Source organism: Cicer arietinum, chromosome 7 (genome assembly GCF_000331145.2).
Source record: "Cicer arietinum cultivar CDC Frontier isolate Library 1 chromosome 7, Cicar.CDCFrontier_v2.0, whole genome shotgun sequence".
In the NCBI taxonomy this organism is placed as follows: domain Eukaryota; kingdom Viridiplantae; phylum Streptophyta; class Magnoliopsida; order Fabales; family Fabaceae; genus Cicer; species Cicer arietinum.
The window spans coordinates 8,860,316-8,880,882 of NC_021166.2; the positions used below are offsets into that span (position 1 = coordinate 8,860,316).

A 20,567-nucleotide genomic window follows, 5' to 3' on the forward strand; every position below is an offset into this window, starting at 1 on the left:
TATAGTATGATGTGATAATTAATGAATTGAATTCAATTCATTGATAACAAAAACAATTGGTTCATCATTTTGAACCAATTCTTAATCGCTAGCTTCAATTTCACGTTTTCTATCCATGGGCGTAAAGAAAATTGAAGCGAATCAATCGAAAGAAGAAACAAGACATTCGCAATTTTGTACCAATATTGTATTTGGAACACTAAACCTAATTTACATAAAATTGTAGTTTTTTAGGGAAAAAGAATGAAACATTTGGGGGGAGAATAACGAAACATTTGAGAAATAATTTTAGGTTTTTTTAGGAGAGAATAATAAAATATGTGGTGTTAATTTTAGGTTAAAAATTGAGGATTTATTTTTAGGCTAAAAAGAATATGTTTTAATTATATTTATATTTAACGATGTTACAGTTTTTGCAATGGAAGTTGGATTAAATGATTATTTTAAAATGAAATTATATTTGCAGGAACGTGAACCAAACAAAAAAACTTACAAGAACCAAAATAAAAAATAGTTATAATTGCAAGTACCAAAAACATATTTAAACCTTCATTTTATTCCTTTTCAAATTTTTAGATGCCAAAATGTTGATGTGATAGTTTAAATTATGTCTCATTAGATATGATAATGTGGAATGATGAACAAATGATATTGTAAGAAAAATTCTTAAAAATTTTATTTTCTACTTCAGAAATTAATCATTTATATAATTTAATTAATGATATGTAAATAATTAATTTATCTAACTAACTCTACATCACCGTCGTATGTTACAACATTTTTGTGTCTGTAAATATCAAGGAGATACTAAAATACATTAATTTTAAAATAAGATGACTAATTACATGAATATGTAAAAATAAACAAACAAAATTAGTAATTAATCCATTGTTTAAAAAAAAACACTATAAGAGAAATTCTTGTGTTCTCAAAAACTCAAAATTTTAATTTTTATGAACATTTTTGTGTTTTATAAAATTCAAACTTTTAATTTGTCACAACACATGTATTTCAACAATTGCAAATTAAAATTTTCAAAATAAATGTATTCTACAAAATTTAATTTAAACTTTTCGCAACACATTTAAAATCTCCTGGGTAGGAGAATTTATCGGTTTTTTATTTCTAAAAATCAAGGATAAATCTAGATACTTGGAGGATTTATATAATTGTGCTATAGGGGTAAAATTTTCTAATTGGTCTAAAGTTCATACTCTTACCTCTAAACCCAGGTTTGGACGTAGCATTCCAATTTGCATGGGCCAGAAATTTAAAGCTATGGTTCATATAGTATACTGAGTTTATTGTAATCATTTGCAAATGCCATTATTGTCCCCAAAGTAGATCCAATTACATGCAACTAAAAACTAATGGAAATTTTGACTGAAGGATCGTTGATAAATTTATGGTCTTTCAAGAGACTATTTAACATGGACGAGCAGTCACATATAATGTTGGGAATATTATAATTAAATAAAAAATTGAATAACTTCGATAAAATAAGGTAAATTTTCATGTCGAGTAATAAGTGGTTTATGATTGACCTCACAAAGTAACTTGTTCTATTTATGTGTGGGAAATTTTACTATATACACCCTATACTACCTCCACAAAATGTGATGAATTGATATATTGATTCTTGGTATAAATACTAAAAATTGTTATTTTTCATTCACAATATCATTTCAATTTTTTGTATATAAGTGAGTGTCAAAGAAAAAAATTCTAATATAGAATTTACACTCTAGAAATTTTTTGACAAGTTTTCTGGTATATATTTTACCGAAAATTTTATTTGAAGTTTTTTCGAAATATCAGAATTTTTTTTTAAGATTTTCAGAACACACCTTGTTACTTGAAAACTTAATTTTTCAATATTATCAGAATTTTTTTATTTCATATTTTATTCCTTGGTTTTTTTATTTATATCTTATCTGTGTCAAAAAAAAGTTAGTAGTATCGACACATCTTTTATCACATAATAATATTATTAATTTATCCATATGTGTTACAATTTATATAAATAACTAAAATATATTTTATCTTTTTTAAAAGTGTGTATCGAAAAAAATTTCACAAGTTTTCCAATAATTTACATTTTCAAACTTAAAAGTTTCCGATACACATCCTTTCAACTCTATGGCGAAAATTCTTTTTAAAGATTTTCAGTTTCAATCTTCTGTACCAGAAATCTTATAAAAAAAATTCCGATAGTTTTCGAAATTCTTTTACCTATAGGAAAACTTAAATTGATTGGTCCATAAATTTTTGAATGGTAAAAAAAAAAGTGAAAATTTATAAAATAGTAAAAAAATTCAAAGATAAAGTTGCCATTTTAGAAATATTATGGAGATATAGGTATAACAGTGGAGTACTGGGTAAAATTTCATTATCTGTGGTGTCTCACGAGCAGAAACAATCATTCAAATATAATGACGAATATTGGAGACAATAACCAAGCCAACTGAGCTAATATATTTACCAAAACTTTGTAGACCAGAAAACCGGCCCATTTGGGAATATTGATTAGTGTAACAAATAGTAGGTGTCCCAATCCTAATTTCAAATGAACCTAAACAGGGCGTGGAAAAGTGATGAATGTAATTTCTATATTTCTCTAATCTAAACTGCACTAGTTAGAAGCTCTGTTCTCGTACTATCTGTTCTAGAATCAACATCATTAGCTTTACCCCTTTGAACATCAGATTTGGATGTTATAGCTCCTGCAGGAGTCAATGGGGCATTACTTAAAGATACTAATTTATCCATTTTTTTCCTACTTGAAGATGATCCAGTGCCCGACAGAATTCGCCTCAGTTGTGACTGCTGACAAACAATGCGACCTTTGTTCCATCCAGGGTAAGTAAAAGCGGATGAGACAATATCCTGCAGAAACAAAAAGGCAGCTTTTGCGATGGGGAAATCTTGGGCATCTATGCTTTCCTCCATTTTACCCCGCCTGGTTAAAAGGGAAAAGATATCAATGTTAGAAAGCTCTAACTTGGTCAAAATCAAGTACTAGACAAGAGTTTTACTAAAAAAAGAAATGCAGACCATTGCATTTTCCACCTTCTCATAAATAAGGTGGATCAGAGGCAAGTATACTGTGGTCTGTTCACCAATGGTGTACGGTAAAGAAAGTAAATAAGATTAAATACATAGTTTTAAGAGATAAAAGCAACTTACGCCACAACAACAGCAGCAAGTTCAGGAAGACTCTCGCCAATCATAAACATCTCCTGGATATCGTTCAACCAAATTGACAATGCTGTTAATGCAGCACCTTCAGACATTCTGCAAGACAATCAAGCTTTAGTTAAACATAGTTCATTAAAGTCGAAAATGCATAAAACCTTCTCTTTTTGGAGGCTAAGAAAATAGAATGCTCACCTTTTCAATTTCAACAATTAAGCCCACTTGAAATTGGAAAAGGTTTCGACAGTTACATTATCCATCTTGTTAGCCATTTCATATGAACGACCATTCTTTCGCTTAAATTTATTCTACTACCAATTTATCCATTGATTCCTTAGACAAGGGATTGATAATTAGGAACTAAAATCAATTCAAGTTTCTGGAGATTACATAAAATGGAGGAGGCTAATTGCCTGAATTTAAAGACAATTGTTCTAATACTCAACATTCTAGAGGTTTTGCATATGTTTTCCTTCATTGAAGAATAATAAGATAAGTTTTAAAAGAGCTAATTTCCAGCATACCTGTGTACATCCACAGACCAGACGAGTTTATTTTTACGAAAAAGTTCAGGAAAAAGCCCTCGCTTAGATGCTTCATTGAGCACTCTGGCAGCCCTTTCTCTTTGGTACATCCACCAAAGAGCTTCTAATAGTGCATTGTAGAACTTCATTCCAAGTCCACATCCTTTAGAATTGAGTTTGTCAAAGATATACTCTACAATCTGCCAATTAGACTCGTCATCAAAATCTCCCTTGATCATTTGTCCAATCACTTGATGAATATCCGACACCCTTGTTGTGATCATTTCATCGAGTAGACTATAGGCATCAATTGACCTGAAACCACAAAAGTTAGAGAGGTAAGCTTTAGTATAAAACATAAACATGTGCATTAGAAGTAAAATGCAGTTAATAGGCGATCAAAGATAAAAAATTATTTTGCCTTTACCTTGCAGGCTTGCACAAGAACCAGATAGCAAATTTCAAAGAGAAGTAAATAAAAGAAGGTTCCCCATTCACATTAAAAAAAAGGTTCTACATATAATCTAATCAGCACTCAAATGTGCCAAAAGTCGTTAGGAGTTCCATCACAAACCATTTTTGTTGTTAGACCTCGACTTATGATGGACACATACTTTATTTTTTTTATTTTGGCCACAAAGGAGGTCTATGACCTACTATGGGGAAGAAGATGATTGGCTAAAAATGAAGGTGAAACGACTCAGCTGGGAATAAACGTTGCAATCAAGTAGTCGCCAAGGGACATGGCACCAAATAAGCTATAAGTCTATATGGCGATTCTATATTTAAAATTGTGAAAACAGTCTCACACTCGAGTTACTGAAACAGCAGTACTTGCAGAGTCGCAGGTAGAGTTCGATGAATAAAAGCACACTAGAAAATAATTTTGATATGTAACATGTATTGATGGTAAGCATAGATACGAATCATATTCTTACATGAAAGAAATATAAACATGACATCACTTTTGTAATTATTTGTGAAAAATAGAAAATAAAAACAAAATATTTTTGCAAGGCAAAGAAGCCCTTAGATGCCATCATTACTCAGCTGTTATTTCATCTGATTTTTAATCTAATACATCACAATCTTATTAGTGGAACATGCTTGAGATCCTTTTTATAAAAAAGCAAAAGATGTAATATAAGTAGTATGAGGGGTACTCAAACCCATATAAAAAAGATCAGAGGTTAACTATATTAGCAACATTGCTTCATACATTCAATAGCGCAAGCAAACTAGTTTGAAAAAAGGCATCCAACACTCCCCAGTCTTGCTTTAAGGCTTAAACCAAGACCAAGGTTGAAATTTAATATGGTCTAGGACACCAATCATATAAAAAACTCTGCCTTCCAATATAATCTTATTATACATAAGCAATAATGGCCATAAGCACCTGACTACAGTTATTTAAGACTTAGTAGCATTGCAACAATTGAAAGATAACAGGAAAGAAAACACTTCACTGTAAATGAAACTATGAAAGAACATTTGTTTACCTGTCATTCTTTGCGTAAAGAGCTAGCATCATGCAGTAGCACGTGACACTGGGAAGTATTCCTGAAGCTTTAATTTCTTGAAACTGCTCCTCACTCTCGTCGACAAGACCTGCAGCGCAGTATATGCTCAACACTGCTTCAAGTGTCGATTCATCATAATCACAGTTTGCTTTTTCCATCTCAACATGAGCTTTTACAGCCTCTTCATATTGACCAGCTTGCCTCAAAGCTTCAATCACACCATTGAATGAATGCACATCCCGCGGTAAACCTGACTCACCCATCCTGAATAAAATCGCTTCTACCTCTTTGTACAATCCTCCCCTTGCAAAGGAACGAACGAGTGAATTGTAGGTCTCAACAGTTGGGTTGCTTCCCACTTCATTCATAGTGTTAAATGCAACCAAAGCCTCTTCATACAAAGCTGCTTGCCCATATGCTTCAATCACCCCAGTATAAGCCTTGGAACTCGGAACTACTCCCCTTTCATTCATATGAAGTAAAATCTTCTTCGCATCTTCATAAAGCCCTCCCTTCCCACAAGCAAATATCAAACCTTCATAAGTCTCCATGTTTGGCTCAACATTTTCATCCACCATATCATGAAACAAAGTGACAACCTCCTTAAAGTATCCACCTTCCCCAAAAACCTGTATGAGAATATTATAAGTACCAGCATCCGGGTCAGTGTTGCTCACTTTCATTTCAAGAAAAAGATCACGAACATCATCATACCTCCCATGTTTCCCATACAAATTCAACAGAATACTATAAGTGGCTGCATTTGGCACACACCCCGCCCCCTGCATCTGTCTAAACACCCCAATCGCATCCTTAATCGACCCTGATTCTGCGTAAGCCTCCAACAGAACATTATAAGAACTAACATCGGGCAAATTACCACCCGACTCCATTTCCCTAAGAAGCTCAGAAACCTTCTCCAATTTATTCAGCTTACCAAAAGTATGAACAAGATAACTATAAGTATTAATATCAGGAACAACCCCACCTTCATTCATTGTTCTAAACACCATTTCAGCTTCATCACCTAATCCTCTATGAGCACAAGCACTAAGCAATGTATTATAAGTTATAACATCAGGTTGAATCCCTTCATGTCTCATTTCAGCAAATAAACCTAATAAACCCTCCCAATCTAAACCACCCCTAGCACAAGCATTAATCACAGTGTTATAAGTTAATATACTAGGAGAAACCCTCTCTTGTTTCATTCTATCAAGTAACTCAACCGAAGTCTGAAACTGACCGTTACGACCGTAAGCATTGATAACAGCAGTGTAAGCAAAAACACTACGAGGAACACCTTGGCTTGGCATTTCATCGAACACCTCGCGGCACTTATCTAACAAACCTTCTCTTCCTAAAAGAGTGATCATGATTGTGTAAATGTGTTCGTTAGGTTTACACCATATCTGTCTCTGCATGTATTTGAAGAGACGAAGCGAGCGTTGCCAATCTCCACGCTGAGCGAATTCCTTGAACACAACAGAGAAATCGTTAAGGGAGAGTTTGTTTTTGAAGGAATCGAGACAACGAGCGATGCTGCCACGTGGAGGTAAGCTACTGAGTCGGTTGATTAGTGTTTCGACGTCGTAGCTGTATTTTCCGCTTTCTACTGTTACCGATGGGTTTCCGAGGATGAGTTCTCTGGGCTTGGCCCGGGCTTTGAATTGGAGTTTGTGTTGGGGTTTGGTTGTGGAGATTGGGAAGGTGAGCTGACGAAAGGTGGTGTTTGAGTCGAGGAGTGTGGGAATGAAAGGGGATGAGTTTGGTAAGTGGAGAGAGCGGGAAAGTGAATGGCTCATTTTCTGTTATACGGTTTTTTTTAAATTTAGAAATTTAGAAAACGGCTACGCGGTAACATGGTGAAGGTGAAGGTGAAGGTGTAAATGGATTGAAAAAAGTGTTGGTGAATTGCTTATTGCTGAGTTGTTTTGGTTTTTCGGTGAAGAGGGAAAGGAGGAGGTGGAAGAAGATGGAGGACAAGAGTGAACGAGTGAAGGTGACTTGAGAAAATGCCACGTGGTGTTTCTTTTTGTGGATAACGGTCAGGGGTATCTAATAAAAAATTGATAGAATAGTCGGGTTATTTGACCCGATTAAGCCCATGGACTACGCATTTACAGGTTAAAACCGGGTCCGATTATCCGCGGTAACAGATTTTCAAACGAGGTTAAGCGGGAGAAAGGAGTGTCACGCCATTCCGTTTGCGTTTTTCGTCTTATGCACAGTGTGTTGATTGCAGTTGCTATCATGACTTATCATTATATCAAAATAATTAAGGTTAATTGTAGTTTTTAAGCTAAACATCATACGTATCATTTAAGTTAATTTTAGGTAATGTTTTAATTATTTTTTTCTTTTTTAATTTGATCATTTATTTTAATTTTAAGTAATAATTTAATTTTTTATGTTTTAAAATATGAACAATGTTATCCTTATGTTTTGCAAAAATTCAAAAAATTCATCAAAAATTTAAAAAAAAACCCATAAAATTAACTATCATCCTCAATATAATGCAATTTCATCAAATTCATAACTTAAATTTTTTAAAAAACTCATATTTTTATCTCTAACAACATCAAATAAAGAATGACAAATATGAGTTTATTTGAATATTTGAGTTACGAATTTGATAAAATTTGTTTTATATTAAAGAATATAATTAATTTTATGGGTTTTGTTTGAAAAATTTGATGAATTTTTGTAAAAAAAATGATAACATTGTTAACATTTTAAAACATAAAACATCAAATTGTCACTTAAAATTAAAATAAATGAGTGAGAAGAAAAAAAAAATGACTAAAACGTTAACTAAAATTAAGTTAAGAGACCACGAGTGGTATTTAATCTAGTTTTTATCTCCTTATTTTTACTCATTTATAAAAATTGGTCATCTTATTATAAAATTTGATAGTTTTAGTTTTTTATTTTGATTTTTTAACTAAAAGATGACAATGTAACATATTATAAATTATGTTACATATGATACGATAAAGTAGAATGATTACTACGTAAGAAATTACAATAAAACTATCTAAAAACTTAATTTTTCAACTTCATAAATTTTTCATTTATGTAATTTGATTAATTATATATGAAAAATTAATACATCTAGATGATATTTTACATCATTTAAAATATATCATCGTTATTTTTTAGTTCAAAATTTTTAAAGGGATACCAAAATGTCGAATTTTAACATAGATATACCATTTTCGTGAATTGATGAAAATAAATATATGAAAACTGTAATTAAACCAAATAATTATTTTGAGTTTGTATTGAGGGTCGGAATATGTGAAGTTATTGTCTTGAAAATGGTTATATGTAAATTTTATATAGCAAGCGTGAAATAGAAGTGTCACATTGTTTATAAAAGTAATGGTTGAACAATATATAAGTGAGATAACTCATAAATATATTGTTTTAAGATTTTGACTTGTAGTGTTCTACTTATTGTGTAGTTGTTCTTAGTCCAATGTAGATGATCCCTCAGCCTCCCCTTATCACCCAACAAATATAATAACCAAATTTTCCTACTCCTAGGTGACAAAAAGTATAAGAAGAAAGAAAAATTAAGAAATGTAGTAAGTTTATTGTTTTGTTTGGTATAAGAGAAATAGAAGAAAGAAAATTGTGTTTTTCTCCATTCCTTTGTTTGGTTGAATAGAAGGAGATAAGAGTTGATATTTTTAAAAGGATAGAAATATCACTAGATAAAAAATATATATATATAAAAAAACTATGTTTTACTTTTTATTTTGACATCTATGTTTTATTTTACATAATTTGACAAAGTAAAAAGTGATAAAAAAAAAACATATGGACATAAAGGAAAATAAATTATCAAAATAATATATCTCTTATTTCTTCGATGAAGTGCGAAGAGATTAAAAATGTGGTGGATCCCACCAAATTTGTTCTCTCTTGTATTTATCGGTTGTACCAAACAATAGAAATAATTCATTTATATACTACTTCTCCTCCCTCTACTTTTATCTCACACAAACCTACTAAAACAAACACTCAAAATTGTTTGTGTTAACATGATAAGGTGATTATTACGTTTGGAGGTGTGGTAGAACTACTCAAGGGTCTTTGTGCAAAATGTAGGAGGAATATGTGATGCTAGTAAGATGAATTCTACGGTGAACTACTTTTATAATCAGTCTACTATTGATCAATACCTAAAAACTATTGAAATTCTAACGACGATGATGATACTCTTCGGAAGTAATAATTCATGACTTTAATTGTCTTTATAGATAATACATGACTTAATTGATTTCGATTAAATATGAAACACATATTTGTTTTCTTTTATTTTTATCGAACTTCTATCATTTCAATTAATATCTCAATCATAAAAGTTAAGATAACTATTAACATCTAATTCTAAGATATTATATTTGTAATCGTTAAAATTTTAAATATTTTCACATACTAATTTATGGTAGACCATAATTCTTATTATAATCTATCTCTGATAATCTATAATTTCAATAAAATAAATAATAAGTATTGTGCAATGTTCTTTGAAGTAAAACACTTTTCAAATGCTATTGTGCATTGGAGTGGCTTGCATTGCATGTAGATGATAAACAAGTATAAAATGCTTAATTGATTATCCGATGTATTGAAGGATAGAAAGTGATTAAGTTTGTTAAAGATTATCATGTTAAATATCAAAGATTTGCTAAGTGGAACATATGGATTGCTTTAGACATAACAGGCCGGGGAACTACTTATAAATTATGGAGTGATTTTGTGTGTTGGTATGTAAACTTGGTGGATTTGTGCTACCACAACATAACTTCTGCTCATCTAGTTTTTGTGACAATAGTGATTGTTGGAACCTGTTTTGTTGAATTGGGTTAGTATCGATGATAATATCTTTGGTGGGTTGGGTGTACTTTTATTTGAGGTACTGATAGTAGACAAATTATAGTGGATTATTTTATTAGGTGGTCCATAGTGGATCAAGATATGAACAATTGAACTTATCTAGTCTACACACTATTACAATGCTCCCTCTGCATCAGATTATTTTCCTCTTTCCTCCATATTCCCTCTCCATCGTAGATACACCATCCTCCTCATTCAAAATATCGTTTGGGAACCAACGCTTCATGGAAATTTATTGTGCCATCAATTGTTTTCTTAATGGAAGTTGAAGAAATTTTGGGCTGTCTAAAACATCATTGCAACAAGCTTCTGTCCACCCACAATCGCCAGGATACAAAATCAATATTATCTACATCTGGTAAAAATCTTATTTTTCAACACAAATATTGAACAATCAGCAACTCAGCACCAACCATTTTGCAACGTAGTAATACTTGAGCCCAATATTTTTATAAATATGATTAGGATATTACAAGGAACTTTCACACAAAAATTTAGATTTTTTGTGCAAAAGATTAATTAAATAATATAATTTTGTGAGATACAATCTTAAAAATTTATATTTGATTTATTTCATATTAAGAAAGATGTTTATAATATACTAGACTATAAAAAATGATCCAAATATTTGAAGGACATATACCAATTTACTTAAAAAAAAGGGATAAAAATGAAAATGACATTCATTATTAATTGAAAGGCTATACCTTTTCTATAGGGTACATTCATTAGATGTTGTAAATGGATTTTGGATTATATTGTAATAATTTTTATGCATTTAAAATTAATTTATCTAAAAACTTATTTTTGGAGAATTTAAAGAAAAATGTTTATAAGGAAAAAGTGTTTTTTCTTCCTAAAATTTATCTCAATTTTATAATTATGATGTATTTTGAATATTAACTAAATTTTAAATTTACATGTCCATTCAATTTATTTTTTGGTAAAGTGAGTATTCATATTTTATTAAATAAATTATAATTATGCTGGACATAAGAGTATACGGGCTTTTGGTATTCAAACAAGGCACGGTCTTTCCTTTTTTTTCGAAATTAATAGTATAAATGGGCTTCTTTGCTATGTGAGGTTTCTTTTTACACTCCCTCATTGCTATAAACTTCCGCCTTAATATACTCGTGCGCGAATAATAAATACTATATTTTTTTAATTAATATAATAAATACCATTATAAAAATAATAAAATACTATTATGATATTATCGATTTTTCGACCTAAAATGTTAACTTTTTAAAAATAATATCAATTAAATTAATATTATACCACCTTTCTTTTAAAGAAAACACTCGATTGAGCCTACATCAACAATATATATTAAGTTCAAAAAAATATGAAAATCTTCCATCAACACCCCTAGCAATTAAACAAAGATATTACCTACATGCGTAGTGCGACTAAAACTCAATTGTCTTAAATGTAACAATAGATTCCAAGTTTTTCTAAAATGCATATCTTTGCATAAATCATGGTAGATTTTAGTTTTCTTCAATTTGTGGTAAAGACTTTTGCAATCTAACTTTTAAGGTAATGTTTTATAATAGATTTCAAGAGAAAAAAAAATATATCAAGAGTGACATTTATTGGGAGAGTTGGAGTGACATTGAAGGAGTAATAAGGTGGTTTATGGAGAGTTAAAGTGTCGAAATGGTTATGAGCTCAACTTAACCTATAAAAAATTAACAACTAATTAGTAACATTTGTAATTTTTTAAAAAAATGACACTTATTGTTTTCACCACCAGAGGATCAGAAAACTACTCTCTTTTTAATTTGTAGTTGTCATAAAATTATCGTTAGAGTCTTTAATAATACAACCAAAGCACCAATCAAATCAATCTAAATATAGTATAGTTCATAGTGTGATAAATAGAAGAGGAAATCAAAACCAAGACACAGCATTTCAACTATATTTGGTTTATGAGCTATCATAAATACATATTTATCTAAATATGTAAGTATTTCAATTTTACGTACATTATATTTGAGGCTATGGATCATCATTCTTCTTAACATATCGCCTTATTATGCCTATTCACAAAGATTATACTTTCTATCATCCTATGACCCAAACTTGAGAGATGATGGACTATCCTATCACCTTATCGCTAGATCTAATATTTAGTCAGTTAAATCCTTAAATTTAACACGTATAAGACGCGACATAGACACTTAAATAATAACTACTCTGCACAATAAGATATTGAAAATATAGAACAATCATCGATTAAGTTTATTTAATTCGATATTTTAAAATATTTTGCTTTCAATTTTCTTACATCACACGATTAAGTTAATAACAGTTTATATTTAAGTACCAACGTAATAATATTTTACGGAACCCAAAGTACTAGTAGTTATTTAAAAATGTATTTATTTAAGCAGAAAAAAGAAACGGTGGCGTTTTAAGTCCCTTTAAGTTGGCAATCGCGGTAGTAGAGCAGCATCCACGGGCTCTAATTTATAAAACGGAAAAAAAGAAGAAAAACAGAACAGGGCCCACGGCACCAGTGTTACGGTTTATGATTACGACGTTGTAAATGTAATTGCGCTAAGGGCAAACTAGTAAAATCTTCCGTCAAAAGACTTTCACTTCCTAACAGACACAGCAACTCCTTTGAAAGAGGGAAAAAAAGAATCGAAACCAAAAAAAAAAAAAAAACAAAAAAAAAACCCCGAAACCACCAAACATCCTCTGAATGCATTAAACGACAATGGACGACTCAGAGGTAAAACCGTTTTGCTCCACTTCTCTTCAACTGTTTTTCCTCCGCCGCCAACCGCGGTTTTAGAAAAAAAAGTTTGATTCTTGTTTTTTTAGGGGTTTATGAGTAATGTTTAAATGAAGGAATGTTTGTTTCTGAATTGTAATATTATTTTGTTTTGGGTTTTTGATTTGATTTTTTGTGTTTTCGAATGAACTTTGATCAGAAATTGACGGCTTTGAAGAAGGCTTATGCCGATATCATACTCAACACGGCTAAAGAAGCCGCGGCGCGTATCATGGTTTCGGAGAGAAAATCCACGCGCTTTCAACAAGAGCTTGCTTCTACTAAAGATGAGGCACTTCGCATGCTTCTTAGGCTCAAACAAATGCTTGATTCTAAGGTTTGATAATCGTATTTTAAAAGGGTTGCCTTTTGTTTTCTTAAAGTTGTTTTGTTTTGTCTTTTTGTGATTCTTGTTTATGTATATCTTGTTTTTTGTTCAAAATTTGGTTTTTGTTTTGTTCTGAATTTGGTTTGGATTTGGGTTTACCCTACTTTTGTTATGTGAATTTTTTTTCTTTGTCTGTGTTCTTATTTGATTGATAATAAAGTTTTGAACTTTCTATTTTATTGGGTTAGTTTTGCGTAGAATTGTTGATTCCCTTCTTGCATCAAGAACAACACTCATTTTGTTATGCCCGACAAATTTTTTTCTAAGAGTATTAAGGATCGACTATACTTTTTTTAATGTGACATTTGTGGTGGTCGTTGAAGGAATGCAATCAACATATATTTGAGAATGTATTTGGTATATTTATATTTGTCACTCGGTGTCTGCACTTCTGTTGTTGCCCATAAGCCTGGTTTGAGAACAAAACTGACTTGATTGTGAATGTAACCATGGTTCAATAGCTATATAGTGTTCATCTTTCTGTGTTTTTGTGTGCTAGGTTTGTTCTTTACTTGTGGAAGCATATGGCAAAATATATCTCACATTCTCAGATAGGAGTTATTTCCTATGATCTTATCTATTATCATTCAGCTTTTGAATCTAAATTCATCCGGTGTGATATCAATTTGATAACTTACTATTGTTAATTTTACAGGTCAAAGAAGCAGAGCTGACATCATTGAGTCAGCAAAAGAAGATTGATGAGCTCGAAGCTCAGCTCCAAGAAGCTGAGGAAATAGTTAGAGACCTAAGGGCTGAATTGAGAGAAACACAGGCTGAGCTGGAGAATGTCACAAAACACCAAATGAATCCCCCAGTCAAACAAAACATAAAGGGTGAAGTTTTTGCAGCTCGGGAAAATTTTCTGCAGGTGAACAGACATGACCATTATGATGGATCTGTGCATTCTGCACCCGATATACAGTTTGAATCAGTACCAGTTTCTGATACGAGGTGCCCTGTTGTAAATGGAACACATAATGGAAGTAAGTTATTTGTGCCTCGCGATCATGCAAACAACTGCTACATTCATAACCCGGATTTTGCATCCATAGTCATTAGGAGGAAAGAGCCTGAGCTCTACAGAAATGGATGTACTCAGAGAATACGAGCGTTTGATAGGAGCGTATTTGATGGAAATGTATCTGTTTCAGGAAATGTAGATAATGCACGGGATGAAACTTTAGTAGGAGCACATGAAGAAGGTAAGGAAATGACTGTTACAGCTAATGGCAAAGCTGATATTATTTATGAAAAGGAAAAACCAGATGAACTTAAATTAATGAAAGCAGATGCTGACCTTGTCAAAGTTCCGGTTCGTAAACAACACGTAAGATTTAAGAAGAGGAAGATCCATCAATCTAGATTGCATTCCAAACATCTCAAGGGAACAAATAAAGAATCATATCTTTCTGTTGCCAAAAGTTCTCCTCATGTATTGGAAAACAATGATCCTTCCGAGGTGAATTCTTCTATGGCACATGAAAATGAAGTTCTGAAGGATCTAATGTCTCCTTTGGCCAAAGCACCAACTGACACAACTACAATAGTTGAGCAACCAGATGAAGTTAAAGTGGTAAAAGCAAGTGTTGTCAAAGGTCTAAGATTTAGGATGAGGAAGACTCATCGATCTAGATTGCATTCCAAACATCTCAAGGGAACAAATAAAGAATCATATCTTTCTGTTGCCAAAAGTTCTCCTCATGTATTGGAAAACAATGACCCTTCCGAGGTGAATTCTTCTATGGCACATGAAAATGAAGTTCTGAAGGATCTAATGTCTCCTTTGGCCAAAGCACCAACTGACACAACTACAATAGTTGAGCAACCAGATGAAGTTAAAGTGGTAAAAGCAAGTGTTGTCAAAGATCTAAGATTTAGGAGGTGGTTGACTCATCGATCTAGATTGCGTTCTGATCGGGTTATGAAAACAAATAAAGAACCGTATCCGTCTTCTGCAAAAGATTCTCGTCATGCATTGGATGATAGTGACCCTTCCAAGGTGATTTCTTCTACGGCACATGAAAATGAAGCTCAGAAGGATCTAATGTCTCCTTCTGCCATAGCACCCGCTGATGCAACTACAGCAGTTGAGCAATTAGGATCTCATACCAATACCAAAAAAGGGGAAGAATTTCTTAAAGGTTGCAGTTCTAGGAACAAAATTGAAGATGATAAAGAACCATTGGATAAATCAGATCTGACAAGACAAGAAAGTTTGTCCACTGAAAGTACGGAGGTTAACGGTTGTAAAGATGTTGCTGCAGCTGATGGGTCCCCAAATAAAATGGACCCGAAAGTATCTGATGTAGATGAGAAAGTTTCTAGTCGATTCGAAAATGATAAGTTCCTGAAGTACACATTCCGGAGAAAACGTAAGAAGGGGTTAGTTAGCAGCGATGATGCAGGCTGCTCTCCAGATAATAGCAATTCAAAGAAAATTTGTGGAGAGAAGCAAAATGGTCATGTGGAGCCTCAGAAGTCTTGTACAATAACTGAATCATCTCGGGAAAGCCGACGACTAGCACAAGTTGCTCGCCAGGTTGGTGACACACTTGGATGTTTATATACGAATGCTTGTTTATGTCTTTAAACTTTTTTGGGTATGCATGTTTCTGTTTGCATATCTATGCATTTGCAAACTATGTTGTTTTGTATCAGTGATAAATGAACCACTGCTCTATTTCAGAGATGGTTCTAGCCATGTAGAAGTTTTGCTGTCAATTGGTGACAAGGGAAATTGGTTACATTGAATATTCTTTTTGTAAAGTTTTGCATACCTTAAAATAAACCAATAGTTCCTATGCATGGCATTTTTGTGAGCCTTAAAAAGTTTTTGGCAGATTCTAACTAAGAGTCTATGAAAAACTGACACGAACGTTGAACACGACACTGACACGTAGATATTGGTAATAATTTAAAAAATAGATGTGATTGATGTAACCACATGTATTGGTAATAATTTCCTGATCTTGCTTCTTTGCATGTTGGTTTTGTCCTTCCTAGGATGCTCCCTTTTCCAAGATATATGAACCCCGTGTTTCTCATTTCTTTTCAGAATCTATTTGTGGCCTTCTCGCCTTTGATTATTTGCTTTCATCTTTCTTAGTTGCCACTCTAAATTCCTTTCCAAAAAACATAACCTCTTTGATCTCTCCTTCCTATTATTTTTAGTCTATCATCTCACACTCTGTTCTCTGTAGTTAACAAGGTTTACCTATCATGGTGATTCCAATTAAGAAAAAATTTCTATTGACTTTGACTGTTTTGTTACTTTGAGGCTTATACTTATTCATGATTTGGCGCTTGCATTATTCGCCGCTTTTGCTCCTTAACATTTTTGTTGTGATTGACTTGTTAATTGTTTGTCTGCAGTCTAGACTACAACTTTTGATTATTGACGATGATAGTGATGGATATATTTAATTTTGGGTAATTTTATGGGTTTGAGCATTTATATATGTGCAACTTAAATTCGCTACATGCCATCTTACTAATTACTATAGTGTTTTGAAGAGTATCACTCCGAGTTCTGATTATCATAAAAACACATCCTTTTCAATGAAATTTAGTTCTCCTCAATGAGGTTTCCTCTTATTTATTTATTAATATCCTACTTACAGAGTTTTGCAATCTATTTATGTTTTGTGTGTCTGAATTGAGACCTATACTTTATAAAATACTTGTATATGTGTGATAAAGAAACTTATAAGTTGTTAAATCCTAAACTGTTGGTTTTCTAATAACATCATACTTTATTTACCCTCTAAAACACACTCTTTTTACTTTTGAGGAGCCAAATCCATTAACTTGATTGTTGAACAGATTATTTTTTTACTGTCAATGGAATACCTTCCCCATTAACTCAATCTCTCTTAATGATTTATATATTTTTTCCTAATTTTTTTACTTTTAATTGTTTGCATTGTTGGTTGACTTCTGGCTTTGGCCCGATTCTATGAATTTGGTGTCAAAACATTTTCTAGAATTATGAATTTATTAACCGTAGTTTTCACTTAATATAACATGATACTGTCTTCAAACATTAACCATAACATATTTCTTCAATCTTTTGACAGCTCATATCTTTGTCTGAGAAGAAATGGTGGCAGTAGATTCATCTATTGCTATGATGAGATGCGAGTTCAAATTAAAAGCACAGTTTAATGCACTATTGTTTTCGGAGGTGGCGTTTATAAGGATGCTTTACGTTGATGGCGTGGAACATGTTAATAACATCTAATACTTTTCTTTCCTCCTTAGATAGCAATTGCTAATTAACATTATATCTATAGAACATAAATCATATGTGCTGTTGATGGCCTTTTCTTCGGTCATGTTTCCAATACAAATTTTGCTGTGATTTTGATTTTGGGTGTGTTGCTCACTCTAGTCAATATCTAATAAATATTTAACATATATAAAAATTATGTTATTTTGTAGTAATAGTTTCTGGTCAAATTATATTAAAGGAAATTTATAATTGTTTAGGCAAATATGTATCCAAAATATATGAAGCACATTAGATTAGAAGTAGAATGAGTTATTGCATTTCCTTTTCTCCAAAAAAAGAGTATGTTCAATGATTGTATGCAATGCCATAATTCATATACCTTATTTGCAAGTTGTAATATTGTTCTCCATAGTTGGGATATGGGTCTAGAATCTATAGTTCATCTTTTATTATTTTTACCATCGTTGTGTCAAGGGAGGTCAATGACTCATTGCAATTTCTACTAATAATAAATACATCAATAATTGATTATATAAGTTTATAAAAATAATTTTTTTAATAATATTGAAAATGGTTGAATTGAAATAATGATGGTACATGGTACTAAAAAAATTAGATTGACCTCGTTCAACCTTCAACCGATTTACACTTTTTTGAAGTCAAAATACAATTTTCATCCTATATATACAGCCAATAGATTCAAAGATTTTATGTTATATTCTTAAAATATGAAATTTATTATAATTTACAACATTACCATTAATGAAATTAGTGTATTTTTCGTGTTTTTATAAAATTGAAAATAGAAACTCAACAATTGTCAGTTTTTGTTTTAAAAATTGTAATTTTCAAGATAATTTTTCAAAACAGTTTTTAAAAATACACCTTTCAAACAGGTTTTTGTTTTTTAAGGTTTCAAATATTAAAAAACAATTTTTAAAAATAAAATTAAACAGGTTCACTCTCTAATTTTTATTGTTGCAATATTGTCTCTTTTCTAACTTACAAATAAATAACTTATTAATAAAGATTTATTTGAAGACTACTTGAATTAAAATTTGGAACTTGAGAGTGAAACTTATCGGAAAATATTTAGAACTTAGAATTGTATGAGCATCTCAATAAAAATTTAATTAAACTTTTGGAATTTATGTATTACTCACACATATTTTCTCTCAAACTACTCATATAAATATATGCTCAAAAGTATGCGGGAGAAAATGAATAGTTGAAATAAAATTAAAGTATTTTATACATTAAGCCAAACAATAAAATAAAATCAAATTCACTTAATGTAAAACAAAACACAAACATGTACCCAAAAGACATAAATCTCTACAAAAATTAATAGTAGAACAAAACATAAAGCTGAAAAATAAAAAACTTGAAATACAACAACGCACTAAAAAAGAACTTTTAATCTAGTGGTTTCTTTGAATAACCAAGTTTAGAACATAATTCAGCACTATGTTTAAAAACTATATTTTGGTCGGGTCAATGCATTCGAACTTGCACTTTCATGCTCAGTTGGAGGTAACAAGGAAATATCTTTCCAAGAAAACTGATCAGGTTGACGAATCCAATTCAAAATATCATCATCAAGTTGATTGGTCCAATCATCAACATCAGCAAATTGATTGGCTCGTTCATTAATAGACTTAACCTCTAAATCATCACACTCCATAAGTTGACAAACATTAATAGGCTTAACCTCTAAATCATCACACTCCACAAGTTGACAAAGTTGGTTTGTTGATGAATTTGGAGGCAAATCAACATGATTAGTGAAATCTACCATCTCATAAACATCATCATGTGGTAATTTCATAGGATCATGGATGTATTGTTCCATTGGAGGGATGCTTTGAATGACATTGATTTGGGTTGAATTTGAGGAGTCAAGACTCTCTGGAACCATATTTTGCATGTGAGACGTGTTATGCAAGAAATTACTTTCAATTTCTTGAATATTTTTCATCATGTTTATTTTTTCATTACAATCTTGAATCTTAGCATTTATAGTCTCCATGAAAGCCGTAAGATGCTCCACTTGCATGTTATTGAAAGATGGATCCCAAGTTGGAAACTTGTTCCCCAATATAGCTTTTTTCACTTTTAAAATTTCAGCTTCAATTATTTCCTTCTTAATTTTGAAGTAGTCTTTGATATCAAAAATCTTAAGAGATGTTTCAATCTTTTGATTCTCATATTCTTGAAGCATTGAGTTTACAAGTGTAGGGTCTGGTGGCCATATTGTTGGCGCAACATTATCATCACCATCATACATAATCAAGCAAGCTTTGCCTCCGGACTTGATAGAAAAATCCGAAACTTTCTTTGTTAATCCTTTTTTTCTATTCATAAAAGTTATTTTGCGAACTTTTTCATTATTGATGTATTTTATTGCTACTTTTGCACGCCCCATTCTACACATATCAAACAAAAATCCAAAAATTAATTAAAAATATTAATCAACAAATTTTAATATATTCTCGTGATATAAAATTAAATACACAAACCAATTTTGTTATAATAATATCCTTTCTTGTTTAAAAATTAAGAATTCATATCGATTCTTTAATTTACTCATTTGATTTCTTTCGATGTAAACTTACTTAACACAACATACATACAAAAAATTAAACAAAAACAATAGAGCATAATTGGTCTCGTTATAGATTTTAGCTGAACAATCCATTGTTTCTGTCAACAACACATGAGATCATGAAAATGCCCAAAAGGCATAACCAACAAATAACAATGCATGTTCGTTTTAGATAGGGAGGTTTGAGATTCCAATCTTTAAGTTATTAAAGTTGAAAGTTGAAATTGCCGTGCCAACTTCCCAACATAATTTATCTATGTCAATTTGAAATAAAAGTATCATACAAACTATAAATAGTAATAATAACACTATACAAATACACCCAATATGTTTTTTTTAATATGTTTGTGTTATTATCACTCAAATCAACCATATCTTATCCTTGGAATACAAGTACACCCCTTTAAT

General features: G+C 31.4%; 3 protein-coding genes across 4 annotated transcripts; 1 reads left to right on the forward strand and 2 right to left on the reverse strand.

The window, feature by feature from the left end:
- Window positions 1–2,452: 2,452 nt before the first annotated feature.
- LOC101502599 (pentatricopeptide repeat-containing protein At1g74850, chloroplastic) lies at window positions 2,453–7,191 on the reverse strand. Its single transcript, XM_004508753.4, has 4 exons — window positions 5,219–7,191; window positions 3,720–4,034; window positions 3,187–3,294; window positions 2,453–2,959 (listed from the first exon to the last, which is right to left on the reverse strand). Exons 1-4 carry the CDS (start codon window positions 7,042–7,044, stop codon window positions 2,623–2,625), a joined length of 2,586 nt encoding a protein of 861 aa, XP_004508810.1. The 5' UTR covers window positions 7,045–7,191; the 3' UTR covers window positions 2,453–2,622.
- Window positions 7,192–12,831: 5,640 nt separating this feature from the next.
- Window positions 12,832–17,689, forward strand: LOC101502916 (uncharacterized). 2 transcript variants are annotated; one of them, XM_073370718.1, is made up of 5 exons: window positions 12,832–12,890; window positions 13,093–13,269; window positions 13,976–14,306; window positions 14,475–15,862; window positions 17,400–17,689. In XM_073370718.1, exons 1-5 carry the CDS (start codon window positions 12,876–12,878, stop codon window positions 17,433–17,435), a joined length of 1,947 nt encoding a protein of 648 aa, XP_073226819.1. In that variant the 5' UTR covers window positions 12,832–12,875; the 3' UTR covers window positions 17,436–17,689. The 2 variants fall into 2 exon arrangements, with proteins under 2 accessions (XP_073226819.1, XP_004508811.1); XM_004508754.3 differs by having other exon boundaries at window positions 13,976–15,862.
- A 1,336-nt stretch (window positions 17,690–19,025) lies between these two features.
- On the reverse strand, window positions 19,026–19,979 carry LOC101509127 (uncharacterized). Its single transcript, XM_004508771.1, has 2 exons — window positions 19,553–19,979; window positions 19,026–19,345 (listed from the first exon to the last, which is right to left on the reverse strand). Exons 1-2 carry the CDS (start codon window positions 19,977–19,979, stop codon window positions 19,026–19,028), a joined length of 747 nt encoding a protein of 248 aa, XP_004508828.1.
- Between the last annotated feature and the right edge of the window lie 588 nt (window positions 19,980–20,567).